The sequence below is a fragment of the Crassostrea angulata genome, chromosome 10 (assembly GCF_025612915.1).
Source record: "Crassostrea angulata isolate pt1a10 chromosome 10, ASM2561291v2, whole genome shotgun sequence".
Classification (NCBI taxonomy): domain Eukaryota; kingdom Metazoa; phylum Mollusca; class Bivalvia; order Ostreida; family Ostreidae; genus Magallana; species Magallana angulata.
In genome coordinates, this window is record NC_069120.1 from 28,722,734 (window position 1) to 28,742,414 (window position 19,681).

General features: G+C 32.5%; 1 protein-coding gene across 3 annotated transcripts; it reads right to left on the reverse strand.

Annotated features, from left to right (window-relative positions):
* Positions 1 to 1,783: 1,783 nt before the first annotated feature.
* Positions 1,784 to 19,664, reverse strand: LOC128166220 (nuclear receptor-binding protein-like). Of its 3 annotated transcripts, XM_052831231.1 has the most exons (16): positions 19,479 to 19,664; positions 18,673 to 18,795; positions 17,546 to 17,608; positions 16,108 to 16,173; positions 12,487 to 12,588; positions 11,935 to 12,024; positions 11,501 to 11,541; positions 11,186 to 11,274; positions 6,696 to 6,776; positions 6,347 to 6,405; positions 6,148 to 6,255; positions 5,661 to 5,790; positions 5,292 to 5,400; positions 4,859 to 4,909; positions 4,345 to 4,648; positions 1,784 to 3,880 (listed from the first exon to the last, which is right to left on the reverse strand). In XM_052831231.1, exons 1-16 carry the CDS (start codon positions 19,587 to 19,589, stop codon positions 3,785 to 3,787), a joined length of 1,623 nt encoding a protein of 540 aa, XP_052687191.1. In that variant the 5' UTR covers positions 19,590 to 19,664; the 3' UTR covers positions 1,784 to 3,784. The 3 variants fall into 3 exon arrangements, with proteins under 3 accessions (XP_052687191.1, XP_052687192.1, XP_052687193.1); XM_052831232.1 differs by lacking the exon at positions 16,108 to 16,173; XM_052831233.1 differs by lacking the exons at positions 16,108 to 16,173; positions 17,546 to 17,608.
* Between the last annotated feature and the right edge of the window lie 17 nt (positions 19,665 to 19,681).

Here is a 19,681-nt window from a genome sequence, read left to right on the forward strand (position 1 = left end):
TTAACTTCCTCTCTTCTAGTCTGTCATTGACCAAATACGTTTTTTAGGAGACAAAAAGCCAATCTATAAAGCTAATATAATCAATAGATATTAAAATTTGGAAAATGAGTTTCCTATTGTCTTTTGTAAATTGCGCGATTTTAAAAAACCTAAAAAAGAAAAAAAAGGGATGGTAAAAATAAGCTGAAAGGAGGTTGCTTGTGGACCAATGAAACATCAGCACACCGTAGAATTAATGAACCTAATAAAATGCTAAACTTAAGAGGATTCTTCAATCAGTTATCAAATAAGGAAATAATTTTATACAAACAAAAATTAACTGCTTTTCAGAAAATATCAGGATTCATATACTTTAAGTGCGATTTCCGGTTTTATGGTCTCTGCAGTATAATTATTATTTATATAATATTTTAATCATAGCTAGAGGAACTATAAGCAAACCAACAAATGATACCCCTCCCCCTTTAAACAAAATATAATTTTTGATTCAGCGTATTTCTTCCAGTGACCTTACACTTACACAATTGACCAAAGCTCAAGGTCAGGACTTATGTTTAATTTTTGTGTCAATTTTAGTTTCTACTCATTTTCCATTACAGGATAAGACATAGACAGAAATTATGCGTATTTTTTCCTCAGTGACCTTGAACTTGCACACGTGACCTTGGGTCATGATCATAACACATAACCCTCAGGTCAGTAGCAAATCTTTATGTGACCAAGAAGGACCTTCAAAAATTCTCCATAACAAAGGTGTACACTGGACACACATTATATACAGTTCCTTCCAGTGACCTTGAACTTGTCCAAATTACCTTGGGAAAAATATGACTCACCCTAAGGCCACAAACAATCTTCACGAGAAGAAATAGATTCGAATGTTTCTTCATAAGAAAGATATGGACCGGATATGATTCCACAGACAGACTTAATACAGACAGACAAGGGGATTTCTATATTACCCTAGTACTTTTTATGGGGGGTGGGTAATTAAACAATAAAATGTTTTCTTTGGCGATTCATCCTGGATATGAAGGTCGCGACATTGCAGAAAAAATACATAACCCATGTGAATTATCAAAGAAAGCATTTTTTTTTAAACAAATCAACAAAGTGATTGTAAAAATAAGTAAATTTCAGTAAACTACTCTATCAGTACATAGCTAAAAGAAGCAGCCAAATCGTCTCCTATGGGAATTTGAGTCTGACATTATCATGATTATCTCGTGCAGTCCGTGATTTTTCTTAGGTCACTGTAGGTTTCGACCAATCGATAAACGGGGCTTGTAGATTTCAGTCTGGTTGTTTCTATACAGCTATGCATTCATTAACTTTAAGTTTCCGTAAGAAATAGAAGGAACCATACTCGGTAGATGTAAATAAAATATAATTTTAGTGCCACTCAAGAATTACAACCCCAATATATATTAATGTTTAAGAATGTCATAAATACCTATTGATCATCAGTTAAAACTTATACATTTCCGTGAAGAAGAGATAGAGCAATTTCCTATATAGACACAAGTTCAAAACACGCGACATTTGTGGAGCAGTGGATATGAAAGTATCTTAAAAATAAACTAGCAACTTTTCAGAAAGTATGTCAACATATTTGGCAGTACATGTATATAAAACTGTTCACTTCATCAACCAATAGACACGAGTTATAAAATTCATCAATGTCTTCTGCCAAATATTATAATATTATAGAGTAAAACATTACTTTTACAGGGCTTTATAAAATTCCTAAATTCTTTACTTGAATAAAAGAAAGAAAGAAAGGTTCATTGTTCCTTTAGTTTAATGCATATTGTAACTGTGAATTTTAAAAATAACTGTAAATCATTGCACATAAAATAACAAAGCAAAAACAACAAAACAAAATGTGACATGAGAATTGTATGCCAAGACCGGAGAATTCCATCAGATCAAATATTGGTCAAGAAAATGATCGACTACAAAAGCACTGCAAAATGTAATACCAGGGATGTATAATGTAAACAATAACAGTTATTACTAGGTACCTATTTACGACCATTTAATATTGGATATTAATCCCCATTTCTGAAACAGTATGTTAGAAATTCCTTTTACGCAGTTAGATGTGTACAGTAAATGGACTTTTCAGTCATGATTTAAAGAAAAAAATTTTGTTCAAAATTTAATAAAAAAAATTAGAATTCTAAAATATAGTTAATGCTTTAGTGGTTTAACTTTTTCAATAAGAAGATAATTTGTGTTTTTAAGAGACAAGTAAGAATTCCCTAGAACTGTCAAGTTAAAGCAATAAACCGTTTTGCTTTATGACAATGCCAAAACATGTTGAAGTTAAATTGTGTGACAATAATATTAAAAAGAAGTTCCATAAAATAAACAAAAAAGTTACCGGTACATCGATAAGTAATGACCTCAAAAATGATTTATGGTCATTATATGACCAACACTTAGTCATTTTGAATTAGAAAGCAAGTAATTTAAAATATGATTAGTTCTGACAAACAAATAAAAATTGTACTATTCAATTAAATACAATTCATCTCAATTGAAATTTTGTCTAGTACATGTATTATATACTTTATTAATTAATGCCCTTCATATATTACAAATGATTCTGGAGAAAATGTTTTGAGATATGAAATATTGAGCACAACTAATTTCTGACAAACATAAATTATATAAAATGTAAGAACTCATTTTTTGAATGAAACATTTAAATGCAATTGATTAAAATTAAGAATAAACTAGACGGAAACATTTTCAAATTACAATTCGAAGCAATTTAAGAATAAATGAAATAATTTTTTTTTTACCAGCTGACCAAAATTTTAAACACTGATCTTGCAAACAAAAAGTCATCTATTTTAGTACACATATGATATCAAAAATACCATAACAAAATTGTTGGGTGAATATATGGCACTTTACAATTTAAAGTCTTATGGCAGAAGAGTTAAGTATGTCCGAACAGAATTATGTATACAATATCATTAAAAAAATTTCAAATTACAAAAGTAAACACACTTTAAAACAAATTTCAACATACATTATTATGGTCTAAATTTTCAAGTCATCCAAAATCCTTTATGAAGAAAATGTTGACTTGTATGCTTTCCCTCTTTTTTTCAAAGAAGAAGTTTCAACATATGAACTGAAAATTCTTCCAGTTATCTGAACCATAGTATTGCAGTACAAGTATTTCATGTAGAGTACTATCACAAATGAACATTTGCTTTTTATTCAACTTAAAAACTTAATAACCTAAGGTATACAATTGACACTGGCTGATAGGGATTGCAAAATAAAAATAATATTAAATGGAAAAAAATTCATTACTTTTTTCAAATATGTTGCCCTTTTTTTTTTCATTCAAAATTCCTTTTCAAGTTTAAAAAAAAACACCAAACCCGCCATAGTCTGGCTCATTTATTGCCATCTTATCCATACTTTTTTTAAAGCTTACTTTATTCATTAAAAAACTCCAGCAACAGGTAAATTGTGACAAACATAAAATGGCGACCTAAGCCACCTTACTCTCATTGTCTCGTCGTTGCAATGGCGGGGTGTCCTTTATCAGTCCTGTTCACTGTGTTCTGTAGCATCCACTTCTCTCAGCCACCAACCTCTATTTAATACATGTACACAGGCAAGAACGTACATGTATATTTCTTATTATGATGAGATGGGGAAGCAAATGAGAAGGGATTGTTCCTTACATGACCATATTGATCATAGTCAGTGTTTTGATTGGCTCATTTTACTGTCACGTGATCTCCACATGGAGCTGTCAGGCCGTTGCTATCCATTCAGGTAAACCGTTTTCCTGGATTGCGGATGATGGAATAGAGCCCTCTATTAGCTTTGTAATGGTATCACGATCACGCTGCAAAAAAATCAAATTCAATACAAATTTAACATAAGTTTCCCTACACATCATCATGGAAAATTCTAAAATAACATTTCTATGCTCAAAAAAGAATGTTTACTTTAATCCAATCAAATCCATTTCAGATAATATCAACTAAACAACACAATACTTCAATATATTTACATTAAAAGTATGCAGACAGGACCATTTTATGATGATTATGTTCTGTAAAAGTGCTTATTTACACTGGTGGTTAAGTGCGCATTTTCTACGCCAAACAATATGCGTGGGTATTAAATACACAGAATCATGATTTACCACATTAATGGTTTGAGTTTTTAACCATACACGCGATGGGTATTTTACGTGGTTTTAAGCTAACTGCATAGTTAGTGTAAATTTGACCCACATGTAAATAACCCCTTTAACAGAACAATTAAAAAAACATCTGTTTTTTCTAGTCAACCTTCTCAACTTACCTGATTGATGAATCCATAATGTACCAGCTCTTGAGCCAAATTTTCTGGAGTGTCTTCAATACTGACTTCGGCAGTTAACTGTCTATTCATTTTGTCATCCATTTTCAGTTGAAGGGTGATGCTGTATTTGCCGATTTCGTCGGTCTTCTTCACGGAGCATGTGGACTGCATGACCAGGCGATTCTCCACATCCACTGGGGCCGGGTCCTCCGACTTCGACAGCTCCTCCACCTCCGGAGTTTTGGCCCTTGGTTTGGGAGGAGGTGTGGGAAGTTTAAAGGCGGTGAGAGGAAAAATGCCATTTCTAAAGACAAGCAAAAAGACTTAGGAAATATTATTGAAGACTGTTTTGTGAAATCTTACATTTCAGTATGAGCATGTGACAAGATAAGGACAGCGATGCCTCAGACTTCGAAATAGCTATAATGTATTGAGAGAGAAATACTGAAGATCAGCAGTTAAAATAAGTTCAATAATCAGTCAATATCTTATTACAATGAATAATTCACTATACCTGACATCCTCCAACAATTTTTCCCTCTCCAAAGGCGGACACTGTGCAACCCTGGAGAAAATAAAGATTTTGAAATATGATAAAAACAAACTAAGAAAACATTAAAAATTCCTAAACGGCACTTCTCCGTATGACTTTGCATAATTAGATCCACACATAAAAAAAGAAATACAGTAGAGAATATTTTCAAAAATATCTTGAGAGTATTAATATAAAAAAATTGTGGTCTTTAATATAATTTCCTCTTCATTTCTAATTCATTTTTGTCACTTCTCCTGCACCCCTCCCCTCCCATTTTTTTATGATAAAGAATACATTTATTCTGATTGAGAACACATCTTCGCCACCAAGTAAAACATATAACTCAAAAGAGACAACAGTTATTGACTGGAATGATCTCTAGAGATTGTAAGAGGTTACTGAGGCCACATACTTCCACGTTACTGGTTCTCTGTCATCGGGATGCGTTATCTCAGCAATCACTTGATTGGGTTCCAACTTGTACTTGTTGGCTTGGTCTGTTAAGTTTTCAGGCAAGATAGCTGGAAAAGATACCAAGTAAATTTTTTTTATGGATTTATGTTTATTTTCATATGCTGCATTAAGAAAGGATGAAAGCTAAATAATCTCTATTTAGAACATTGAGTAAACATATTTACCACCTGTTCATATATTCTAATAGTAGACAAACAAAGGCCATTGCTATTAAAAACCTATTGTATTTATATAATAAATAACAATGTTGACACTGTACTTTATTCATTACATACACATGTTGATACACAATGTCCCAGGTACTTACATGAGTGTACAATAGCATGTGCAGCTAGCAGCACCAAAGAATGGACTTCAAAAAGTATTTCATGAAACAGGAGCTCTCTCGCCTGGGGACGTTTCTTTGGATCTTTTTGGATGCATTTGGCGATAAAATCCTGCACAGAAACACAGTCTAATCATATACACGAACAACACATACTTATTTCAAAATTTTGAATAAAGTATCAATAAAATTATTAATAAACAGCAACTATTTTTACAAATATTTTCTAAGGAAGCAGTTTGCTCTTCACCCTAGAGATCTCATAATTTGTCAGATTTCATAATAATTTTCTAAAGAGAAGTAAAGGTAACATTAATCATATATACTCTCCAAGAACAATTTTATATAAGATTCAAATCAAAATTAAATCAATCTTTCACGGCTATCCTTTCTTTGGAAAAAAAAAAACTTTTGAAAATGTTTGTAACTTATGAAAGGCAAATACAACTGTGTTAGTACTACAACATACCTTCTGTAAAGGGTTCTCTAAGGAAGCCAGTGTTTTCTCAATGGCCTCTTCTGTGACATGGTTGGTGCCAGTCTCTCCCCCATTGCCTTGGAATCCTAGGGCTGCAATCTACAAAATGGCACCATTGTACAGTCAATGACATAAATTCAGGAATGTCTACAATCAAATTCATTTACAGTTTTATTCGTGTTTCTTTTACCTCCAGAGCACACATCCCAAATGAGTAGATGTCTATGGCAGTTGTGCATCGAGATGGATCTGATGTAAATCAAATATAAGTATACACACTGCATTTTCATAAAAAATTTCAAGTGCATGCACCCTCAATTTATTGAGTACGATGAAGTGATGATAGTACAAAACTCATCTCTTTTTTTTTTCATAAAGCATATGAATAGAATGAGGGCTGATATTGAAACTTTCATACTCTAATCTAATTAATATTTACAATGGAAATTACTGTATGCAAGAAATTGAGTCAACACCAATTTTCTTCACCATCTTGCATTTGGCTAAGCCCAACATTCAACAGTCAGTGGTCACCTTACCCTCGTATTCTGGAGCCACACAGTGCATGTTTTTGATGTCCTTTCTGTAAGTTTTTACTATGTGCATTGCATCTGGAGCCACTGAAATCCAAAAAATCACACACTATGATACAGAGCACATTAAACTCCAGGAATTTTCATTTCAGCACTTCGTATTTGTTAATTAATATTTCCAGTCAAAGCTCTTTGTTCAATCATTTTCTCTTTCCTATTTAATGACCAAATTTTTTCCCCCATTTCTGACAAGCTATGTTGGTGAGAGCCATTACCAGTGAGCATGGAGGAGTGCAGGGTAATACATATACATGTATTATGCTTCTTAAATACATGTACATGTATACATTATGTTGATTTACAAAGAACTGTTCGATGAATATGTAATAGGTACTGTATGAAAAAAAAAAAAAGAAGAAGATCCTTCACAGCTTGATAAAAAATGATCCATGAATAATAAAATAATAAAAATGGAAATGTTTTTTAAAAAAGCTTGTATCCAATGGACCTTTAAATATACATGTACATGTATGATGCATTCCTGGAAAAATGTATTCAAATGTGTTTAAATAATCTAATTGTAATGGATGAATTTTGCGGTAGAAAGGAATCCCCTATGGAAACTAATACAGTCGACATATGAAATAATTCATTATGCATCATTCGGTACAGTGGTGAGGGCAGATGATCAAGTATGTATTATTTTACTGTACTTTTGTTGGGTAGTCCGAGTTCACCTACACATAGAGAGCACAAAATCATTAGATAATACCTATCTAAGAATGAAATACATGTTCTGATAAAAATGACCAATTTAAAACTTTGGTGATGTTTTGTGTAATACTTCGAAATGATGAACCAATGACCAATAGATGAATTAACGATGTTGATGATCAAAGAATTGATTCTTACTCTGCTAAATAAAGAAAAGAAAAGTTCTAATTTGTAGTTTATTATTAGACTTAACTAGCAGCAGAACTGTAGCTCCTCCGAAAATCTGGGTTGATGGACCGTTGAGCTACAGTTCCATCCATAAAATCAAAGGCCGGAACGGCCACAAAGGCGTCAAGCTGACATTTTCTTTTATATAGAATGATATCAATAATTTGAATTTTTGTACTAATATATATAGTCGTTTATCTAATAATATTAGAATAAAAATGGAAATAAATTACGTTTTGTGCTCTTTCAAATACAATAATCAGTATATTTCGTTATAAAATAGGTAGTGATGAGTTTATAATACAATAACTCATCATGGTTACAAAAATCGAAGAAATTTCAAAGTTCAAAAAAAAATATTAATTTCTTTCTGCTTTAAAAAGTCTTTGCACATTTCACAGGCTCATAATTTGAATACATTAACAGTGTGTCCCTAATTATAATATTAAAACATACTTTTATTTATTTCAATTCCCGTTTGAAACAAGATTACCTATGCTATGGTTGTTTACAAACAAATCCACAACACGTGCTAGATCTAAAATGCTCGACCAAACCAACTGCATTATCGTGTTTATTAGGTAGCTAAACACAGTTTCGTATAAAATCCAGGGGGTTTTTCTCTGGGGAAAAGCATGATGGGTAGGGATTTTCCTGCTATTTTTATGCGGTATACATGAAAATTAATTTTTTTAAATTCTCAATTGCATAATATAGTGGATTATCTGTCGAATACACGAAAAATGTATGTAGAAAAATTTTAAAAATTAATTTTGTGAGACTCTAAAATAAAGGGAGGTAACTCCAAAAACATCCGGATTTAACACATGCAGAATTTCATGAATTTTTTAGCGGGTGACATAGCTCTTTAAAAAGCTGGCGAATGTACCCTGAAAATACTATCAAACGATGCCTAAGGACTTGTTCTTGAAAATGTACAGAAATCAAAATTGCTGATTTGGTTGCATTCTGCTTTTAGGGGGAGCCTAAAATGCATGGGTGTACTGCATTTGGAGGCATCCTTTTGTCTATTTTCCGCATGTTTTGAGTGCCAAATAAATTCTAGCATTAAGTTACATATGCATTATTCTCAAGTATTTAAAAAATTCACAATTTTATCTTTCTATTGATATATAGATATATATGTAACATGTTTTTACAATTTATTTTTATAGGGGTCAGTTTTGCTTTCCCCTCATCTGAAAACGTCCTTATAACGTTACATATAAAACTGTGTTTTGCACCCTTAAGGGAACACATTATATAACGTTGATATGTCTTTATCTTACAAAATTGCTGCGTTAGCATTTTTGTTCAGTCAGTATAGTTTTATTTTGACCCTCAAACATTAAATAAATTAATAGCATGCTATGTGCATGTTTCATTTCTCACTTTATGACGTTCGGTATATGATTGTGTATTGTGACGTGTTGTTTTACATTGTGATGCATTAGCACTGTGACAATTTTAAGTGTGACGTCATGTCAACAAAGCCGCTCCGATCATGAGTTCATATTTTTAGTTCCAATAATAGAATAGAGAGAATATGATACACTAATTTTATGTGTATTTAATTATGTGTATTAAAATGAGTATCCGGATATGGACTTTTGAGCCGCTCTATTAATTCAACAAAATGTCATATAAAATGATTACACATATGTGCATAATTCAAATAGACAATTGTGTAAAGTTTGACCGGGGGGGGGGGGGGGGGGGGGGGGGGGGAGGGCAGGGGTAGTAAGTTATTATTTTTTTTTAATTTGTGTGTCATCAGTATCAAATGTGCAGTACCATTGGTTATGTTTAATTCATTAACAAGAAGTAGAATTAGTAAGTGGAAAGTCAGTTTTGAATTTTGAACTGCATAGTCGTGTTCGAAAGGTCTATCTTTGTATTTGACACATCCTACCTAAATGACAATTTCTCGACCATTTTTTCACTAAATTCAACTTTGTTTACACCAAAATGTTTGTAATATTCTCCTCTTTGCATCAAAGCATTAAAAAGTGGCATACACAAATATTTTATTTCCTTTAAGGTAGCTAAACACAGTTTCGTATAAAATCCAGGGGGTTTTTCTCTGGGGAAAAGCATGATGGGTAGGGATTTTCCTGCTATTTTTATGCGGTATACATGAAAATTAATTTTTTTAAATTCTCAATTGCATAATATAGTGGATTATCTGTCGAATACACGAAAAATGTATGTAGAAAAATTTTAAAAATTAATTTTGTGAGACTCTAAAATAAAGGGAGGTAACTCCAAAAACATCCGGATTTAACACATGCAGAATTTCATGAATTTTTTAGCGGGTGACATAGCTCTTTAAAAAGCTGGCGAATGTACCCTGAAAATACTATCAAACGATGCCTAAGGACTTGTTCTTGAAAATGTACAGAAATCAAAATTGCTGATTTGGTTGCATTCTGCTTTTAGGGGGAGCCTAAAATGCATGGGTGTACTGCATTTGGAGGCATCCTTTTGTCTATTTTCCGCATGTTTTGAGTGCCAAATAAATTCTAGCATTAAGTTACATATGCATTATTCTCAAGTATTTAAAAAATTCACAATTTTATCTTTCTATTGATATATAGATATATATGTAACATGTTTTTACAATTTATTTTTATAGGGGTCAGTTTTGCTTTCCCCTCATCTGAAAACGTCCTTATAACGTTACATATAAAACTGTGTTTTGCACCCTTAATTGCAACAAAATCTCTAGATAAGTTTATCGCTTACAATTATTTTGGAGACCATGCCCGATAACAAATACATTTACATATCGAATTTTATTTCTATCGGGCACAGTCTCCAATCAAAATGTAAGCGATAAACTTAAATACTATTTTAGTGAATGTTTACATTGCACCTTATTGTATTCATCCGCCATTTCTTGATTAAGCAAATTTATACTTATGCAATGAGTTGTCAATAACTAGGGAAGCAAAGTTGGTTTTTTTGTACACAATTTAGTTGAATAAAAGGAATACAAATCTTGTTATACGTTTAATACTTCAAGGAACTTATTTTTTATGCGCATTAAAAAGGCGGTGCAGTGCATGAATTTTTGGACGATTGCCAATCCAGACGATCGCTAGAAGGCTGCCGAGCATTAGCTCGACGCCTTAAAAAACTATATTTATTTTGCACCAAAATATGTATGGATGGAAGTGTAGCTTCACTGTCAGTAAACCAGAATTTCCCATGGAGTTACAGTTCTGCAGCTATCTCAGACTACTTTTCATGCTGACATTGTCAAAAGGTGTCAACATTTAAGGAAAGGTTAGTCATAAATCTTGACTGAGAGTAAAAAATGAGCAAAAATGGTCAATAATATATCTTACCATGTAGACACGTAACATTGTGTTACACGAGGAGTAACCAATGCATACATTTACTTGGGGCAAACTTTTCATACTAGAATTATGCAGCTTGTTTGATAGAATGATAGAAAAGATAAGGATAAATAAACCTTCTGTTACACCAAAACACATTTATTTGCTGGGGTTAACTTTTTGACAAATTTTACTGCAGTTGTGTAAACTCACCTGAACCAATTTTGATGAGGCCATTATGTTGTATGAAAATTGTATCACAGGTCAGATTTCCGTGTATGATGTCACAGGAATGTAAATAACTGCAAACAATACACGTAGGTTAATGAGGAATAAATACAGACAGAAAACAGCTACATTGTATACTCACAGGTCAAACACAACTTTACACCATTAATATAACCTTTACATGAAAGGAGAACAATTTCTATATTTGCTAAGCCTAATATATGTGTATTTTTTTGTCAATCAAAATATCAGAATAAAACTTGACATAGCATCTTCAGCACATGACAGAAATTTGCTTACCTTAGTGCAGATAAAATTTGTGTGCACCACCTCTTCCAAGCCTACACATAAAAAGTACCAAAAAAATTCAAAATGTGTTATAATTTTATAAGTACACAAAGATCATGCTTACATATACATGTGTATTGTTTTCAAAGTTCTAAATCCATTTACAGTAAATCTTGTTTTGCACGAAGATGGATATAAATTTTTTTTACTGTGACAGTGAAGTTTTATTGGTCAATGCAACATTCTTAAAACTTTATTTATTTAACAAGTGTGTTAGCATTTGATATAATGCATTCACTTGTTAGCATTTGATATAATGCATTGGTGCACAAGATCCAATACATTATTTTTTTTTTTAGGCCTAAATACAATTGTTCTCAAAGGAGACTTCCAAGCAGTACGTGCGTAGATCAAATTACACCTGTTAGGTACAGGTAGTTGTTTACCTTGAGCTGGAATGTCTTGTTATTCTTCTTAGTCTTCTTGAGGAACTGTTTCAGGGAGCCAGATGACATGTACTCTGTGATGAATATCACCTAGCAAAAAAAACAAAGACCAAAACATTACACCTTTATCCTAGAAAATTGCTTTTTAAAGCGCTAAGCATAGCTCAGCGCTTTATGGTCGTTAGACTTCTACTTCTGGTGCAACGGATAACCGCCCCGTATGAGCAGAAGTTTACATCATTTAAACTGGTTAGGGAACCAGTTTCAGGAGTTGCACGGGCTAGTACGAGCGACTGAATTTAATGTACGGGGCTTACATACATCATTGCAGGGGCTGCCACGCAGTGATGAGGAAATATATATATTGCGTATTCGGAAACTGAAATGTTATATACATACATATATCTTTTATATACAAACAGAAACTGGGTGGGCGCTTTTCAGTACAGTCAGTACTTTGATTTAACTTTAAAATGATTCCACAAAATTTTTAATGCAGTCATAGAATAATCATTTTGAGTATCAAAATTAATGTATTATCCAGACACTAACCCTTGGGCGCCCATCTTTTGTGTCCGTCCAGTATTTGTGGAACTTCACAATGTTTGGGTGGTCCAGCTGAATCAGACTGTTGAACACCTGTCTTATCTTCTCCTACAAAAAGGCATTTTACTTATTAAAATCAATCAACAAAATATTGTTGAAAATAAAAACCAACTCTATTAATCATTCCATATGTATATAAACACATATATATAAAGTATATTTTTTCAAGGACGCATCATCAGAAACAAGTTCATCATATATTAACTATCTTATCTGTACATATAAGAGACTATGTAACTTGTTTGAAAAATGGCTTTCTATAAACTACATGCAATTGTATACTGAATGAATCTACCATATGTGCATGTAAAATCACTATTATAAGTTGATTACCATGTCAATTATTGATTACACTGCTGGTAAGACTACCTAAGTACATACACATACTTACTGTGCATCAACAAAATTAATGCATTTGAATCAAACAATCTTTCAGATACTCAATTTTACATCCCCTGTATCTTTTGGTCAGGGATTGGCTGATTCAAAGCATTAACATTCCTTTGTCAAAATCAAATCAATAACAAAAGAAAACAGGAACAGAGTCTTGTCTTTTACCTTGAAATTAAAAAAATCATAAGCAATACATGTGCATTAATTGCAAGAATTCATCAAATTTTTCATTAATGCCACATATCGTCATGCAAATTTAAAGTATAATTTAAAAGTGATGAACATGTTATGAATTTGAGTGCATGTCCAGATAGACTGTCATAAGCAACAAATGTGCAAGGACATTATTATGGGTACTCCATAATCCGTCCCCATAACTATGATATGTAATATATCATCAGTACAATGCGCAAAGTCTGCACAGCAGCAACATGTAAGACAAGTATATATACGAGAGGACCAGTACATCTCAAGTCCTCGTAAATACTGAGACATAATGCTCTGGATACACAAAAACCCAACCAGTCACCCACCCTACAGTGACACATGAACGCACACACAAAACAACTTATTAATATCGATACACTTTTATGTACATAAGTGTATATTTTGAGATCATTAATACCTTCATCCTCCAGGGGGGAACGTCTCTCACATTTTACATGTACATGCTAATTACACCATCTCACCACTCTCTTTTCAGCTAATAATGACACTTTTGCATTGTAGCACATATTGCAGAGAGCACACATTTAGTGATAACAAGAGCACCTTCACAATGCTAGTCCTCACTTCGTATCATACATGCAAGTCATCGAGTTCTGAATCAAAAAGCATGTTTTATTGTACTTTGTACAATTGCTTTATGAAAAAAGGGGAGCACTAGGTTTTTAAAAAAATGGTTAGTCAAATGCCAAAGAATTTTCATTTTGGATGTGCTAACTAATAACATTTTTTTTTACATTCTTAAAAACCTGCAAAACTATGTCAAACTGTATTGGTTTGTCAAATGTTTTTGCTTTATTAACCCAAACCACAAAAACTACATAGTTACACATTATCGAATCAAGAGGAAACACTAGGGGATTGAAATGAGTCCATTGTAGTCTACTATACTCGGATTGTTTTGGGACACAGGACAGTTAGATGCAGCCTTGTACCCGGTAACAATGCTAAAGCTCGGTTTACACAGACTCAAGAAACATACGTCATTCTGAATGGAGATTTTTCGTCGACGAACTGTCGGAGAATCTGCAATCTAAAAGTGGTGCATGCAGAAGAGAAAATACAGCTGTGAGTCAATAGTGAGAAAGAAAAGTTCAGTTTTTCAATTCGTTATTGTTCTTAACTCAAAAAACTTTATAAAAAAAAAAAGAAGTCGCCACAAATTATGTTAATATTCTTGTGCAGTTATATTGCAAATGTGCAAAAGTATGTGAGTACAGAGTTATCCTTCCCCAAAGTCATAATAATTATCCAGGAACCGTCCCTAGATTCCAGATTTGCAGAGTAGCTTTTGTAGGGCATGTAAATGGCATATACTTGCAGCCCAATACAATTCAACTCATCATATATAGTGAGACAGTTAAATTCTCTGGATACACAAATACCCCAACTCTTAGGACAAGGTCTCCTTAAATGCACACAAAACAAGTTTAAGGTGCCTCTACACCCTCAAAATTTCATTTTGGAGAACTTCAGCTCAATGAGTTGATTTTTTTTAAAATCTAAAGATTTAATCCAAAATTGCAATTTTTCTGCCTTAATTCATTCTATGAATCTAAGAACAATATATCTTTCAAAACCTACTTCACTCTCATATGTGAAACTTTTCTCGAAAGGTGTTGAGGATCCTTAAAATAATACACACTTGTAAACTGTTTATATATATACAGTTTGTGTTAATATTGCCTTTATATTGGATATTATCATATACCTCCATCCTCCCAAGAAACAAATCCTCACAATCTCTTACACTTACATGCAGCTTTACACCTACATTACCACTATTATACTGGAACCAGCTAAAGGTCAGTATGCACTGCAGCACTTTTTGTGTAAAGCACACAACAAGTGACAATGAGTGCATGTTTGGAAGTACTGGAGGTCATCATTAAATATATTAGTAATCATTACATAATCTGGAGTTTAAAATTGAAAAACAGTTGTTTCTAGAGGAAAAGGATGTATTGGTTTGACTGAAAAACCTAAACAAAACATCACAATTTTAGAAAGGGAAAACTATGGGAATGAAAATCAACCATGTATTAGTCGAGGATCCAATACTCAGATCGATTTGGGACACAGGACAATTAAATGCAGCCTTGTACCAGGTAACAATGCTAAAGCTCAGTATAGATAGACAGAAGAAACATACGTCAAACAGATCACTGTGAAGGGAGATAATTTGTCGACGAAGGGCCGGAGAATCGTTGATCTAAAAATAATGCATGCAGAACAGAAAAGACAGTTGAGAGTCAATAGTGAGATAGCGAAGTCACCCGGTGAATCAGTGTATCAAATTATCATCTAATTTTGTCAAAGATTTAAAATATTTTGAAATTCGAATGCATTTTCAGATAGATGTGCAATAAATGTTTTCAGGTATGATCATAGATACATCAATAACCTTTAAAAAAAATATTAACAAATGTCTCATGGACCACATTGCTCACCTGAACAACACTATCAGAGTAATTAACTTACATCTTTGATATTTTGTAAAATTTCAACCCCAATATTCTATATCAAAGATTCCATATAAGTTTCCCAAATTATTAGCTCATCTTTATCAAAATGACTCCATTACAAATTTTCATGAAAGACATTGGGTCATGATTTCATTGGGTCATGATTTGAACAATTTTTACCCTACCATTTAAAAGTAAAATTCTGTTATAGTTTTAATGCTGGCTATTTAATTCCTGGTAAGAAGATTTCAAAAACATCCCAACCTTTTTTCATTCATTTCAAATGACTTCCCATGGAATGCCAATAGGACTTACTCATCGATACAAATTTAAAAAGCCTTTCACCCAAGAAAGCTTTCTGCTAAGTTTGTTTGAAATTGGCTAAAAAAATGTAAATAATACAGTGTAATATAACAAACGGACAAACACACAGATGAGCAGACTATGGTGATCAGAAAACCTTTGTCAAACTGATGACACGTACGCTAAAGACGAATTCGGCGGGTTGAATGGAGGATTTTCGTCGACGAGCTTTCGGAGAATGTGTACTCTAAAAAGCATGCATTCAGAAAAGAAAATACAGTTAAGTATCAACAGTGAGAAAGCAAAGTTCAGTGAATTAATTCATTTATAATTATTTTCTTCAAAATCACAGTTATGCTTGTAAAACTTTATGTTTTTCTGGATAGACTTTAAAATATTCAACAAAAGTGCAAAGGTATAATCATTTAGTACATCAATGTCCTTGCCCAAAATTATTAGTATCGGTAATCATGTATAACATGTTTTCCATGTGTTTCAAACTAACACAGAAGCATGATTAGAATGTGTATATCATATGTAAAGCCCACAAAGAAATGATTCAAATCCCCTTTAACGATCATCTGGATACAAAATTTCCATGTCCTCTCAAAGACAAACACACACATAAAAACACCTTTCGATCAACAGAAAAAAAATTGTAATGAAGAAATCATACTTTAATCCTCCCATGAAATAAAAATCTCTGATTCTCTTGATTTCTCATGCTTATTACACTACATTGCCCCTTAGGCTTTACCTTACTAGCTAAAATACACTTGATATGCACTGCAGCACATATTGCATTAAGCATAGTATGATAAGTGAGAATGAGTGCATCACATCATCATTTTACACATATGTATGTAAATCATCAATTATCACTGAATCCATTTTTAAACAGATTCTACAGAGCGTGCATAAGGTTTTAGGACATTGTGAATTTCATAAGTCTGTTTTGGAAAAGGGTGTGCTAGCTATATAAACCTTTCCCTAATTGGCTAAACCTTAAATATTCAAATTTTAAAAACGTAAAATGGTAACATTTGAACAATTTCATATGGTACATGCGAGTAGGAGACCCCTATCCCATTTCCACTTCTAGTAGTATACCCATTCCCCAAAACTAGATTTGACTGCATCGATTAGTTAAATTTTTAATGTGATTGGTTGAAAAAATACACTAAAACTACACATTCAGAAAACAAATTTTCAGAAATGAAGAAAAACACTATAAACTGAAATGTGCCTGTTCAACTAGCTACCTTACTATTGCTAGGATGAAAACTACCATTATCAATTCACAGTGTTTCTTTTTTCTTCTTCTTAAAAGAAACCAAATGTAACCAAAATTCTACATTAATTTGACACAAAAAATAAGAATATTTCTACACCCAAAAATCTGTACATACCGGTACATTGCAATATCTTCATTCATTAGTCATTAATAAATGTAAACAAAACTTAAAGAATTAATTGGATAAAAAAACAAAAGGTTTGCTTTTTTGTGTTTTAGACAAATTCATTACTGTTTAGGATTGATTTGGGACACAGAGAACAGTTAGATGCAGCTTTGTAATGATGCAAAAAGCTTGGTGGAGAGACTGACTGAAGAGACATACGTTCAACAGGAGATCATTCTGAATGGAGGATTTTCGCCGGGCACTGGCCACAGGACCTGTAGTCTATAAAATTGTGCATGCAGTAGAAAAAAATACAGTTGAGTATCAACAGTGAGAGAGCAAAGTTCAGTGTATCAATTCAATCTATTTGTTCCTTCTTCAAATACAAATTAATGCACAGCACTGCAAAATGAAAGGCATATGAGGATAACATCAAGCAGTTTTTAAAAGAACAAATACCCAAGATTTAAAAAAAAAAATTCTTTAAGGAGGCTGGGTGGTAAACAATTTAATCATCAGATCTACTCGTATCTTAAATTTTGTTATAGAGACAATGTTTTAATAAGCAATAATTTATTATCCAGTAAAGAAAAATCCCTAACATTTGAGCTTTAAGATTTGAATATTTTCCAATATCTTTAAATAAAGCTCTTCTTATTTAGAAGGTTAGTATAGTTTTAAATTGGTCATAATCATTACTATTGACTCCAGCCCTCTTAAAATTGTTTAATTTTGAATGTAAAAATTAAAAAGATTGAGTGATAGACAGAATGAAATTTTAATTTGTTTTGCAAATTAAATGTGGCCTCCGACTACCTCAAACCAGAAATACTGTTATTAACACAAATCTAACAAACTAACTATAATTTATGCTTTAACTAGCTTTATTGCTATATATCAGGCAATAAACCTTATGACTATCTATGAAGAATCAAAACAATACATGAAATTCTATACTGTACAGGGTCTTAACATATTCATTATTTTTTTGTTTTAATTCTATCACTTGTACTGTAATTTGATATCAGTCATATAGCTTTTTCTACTATGTACTCTGTTAGAAAAAATAGCGTATCTACAACTTTCGACAGTTTATGTGATGTTAAGTTAGAAAATCGATGCAAGACAATTTTGTTAGCTACAAATTGACATAGTGATATGAGCATACTTGACAGTCTTTTTGATAAACATTTGTACACCTGTACATAAACCTGGCATTTAAATAAAAGCACACAAAATTCAGGTAAATATAACTTTGGTTATGTTGAAATCTTACGAGGACCTTTAAAACCATAAACAGTTTGTGAAAGGGTCCATGAAAAATAATGGTCAAGATCTATTGTTACCTGTTGCTCTTTCAAGTTCCTGTTACCAGAAAACTGCACTTCATTCCACACCACTTCTACTCCTTCCTCTGTGTCCATTGCCAAAAACGCATTGTCAATTCCTGGGACATCTCTCTGCTCTACCTGTTGAATGTTAAAAAAGGTTAAAATAATCCATGAACGATCAAATAAAAATGTTACATGCTCACAAATGTATTCATATCATTAATGTGGAAAACAAAACTTCTATTTCTTTTTATCAAACAAATTTACTTTGATAAAAGGTACTACAGACTCTAACAGTTTGTAGAATTATTTCTTTCTCTCCTATTATTTAGCATTGTCCATGACACAGATTCTCGGGAAAGGAGAACCATTCTTATTCCTTGCCAGGACAACATAATGTTTTGTAATCAAAGTAATCATTTTCCCAGTAATCATTTTACTGCAAAATGAAGTCTTGAATTCTCATCTGTTTGCACCATAATAGATTATTACAGCATTGGTATTTTTGACAGACACATATATAATGTAATAAAATGCACACACTCAAACGGTAGTATTTAAAACATATTCATTTCAATCACTGGCAATGTCGTGCCTTTATCAAGGATGTGAACAAGGCTGTAACACTGTAATTTACAAATGCGTTGTTTGCATAGAAATAAAAAATATTTTAACAGACATAATGAAAGTTTTTAGCAATTAAACAACTCCGTGACTTTTGTTCAATTTCAGGATATCGATTCTACATTTAATAAATGGTAGTTGTTTGTGTGTGTGTATGTGTGTGATATTTCTGTGTGTTTTTTGTCAACAAGTTTTACCTCTTCGCGTCTTTTCTGCCATCTTCCACAAGGGCTCTCTTCTAAAACTTCACACTCATCTTCAGATTCACTATCTGCTTTGTTTGTTGATCCTTCGTCTGGTTCTGCCATGTCTACAAAGGTTAAAACATAGAAAATATGTAAGGTATGTCTTCCTTCCAAATACACCGGAACTAGGTAGGATTCTGATCCGCAGCAAAAAC

Excerpts from the sequence above, each read along its gene's own strand:
- LOC128166220 (XM_052831231.1), bottom strand. The coding sequence starts at position 19,589 with ATGGCAGAACCAGACGAAGGATCAACAAACAAAGCAGATAGTGAATCT. Across the intron at positions 6,406-6,695 it reads TGTGGCTCCAGAATACGAGG|ATCCATCTCGATGCACAACT; the intron begins GTAAGGTGACCA and ends GATTTACATCAG. Across the intron at positions 5,401-5,660 it reads ACATGCTATTGTACACTCAT|CTATCTTGCCTGAAAACTTA; the intron begins GTAAGTACCTGG and ends TATCTTTTCCAG.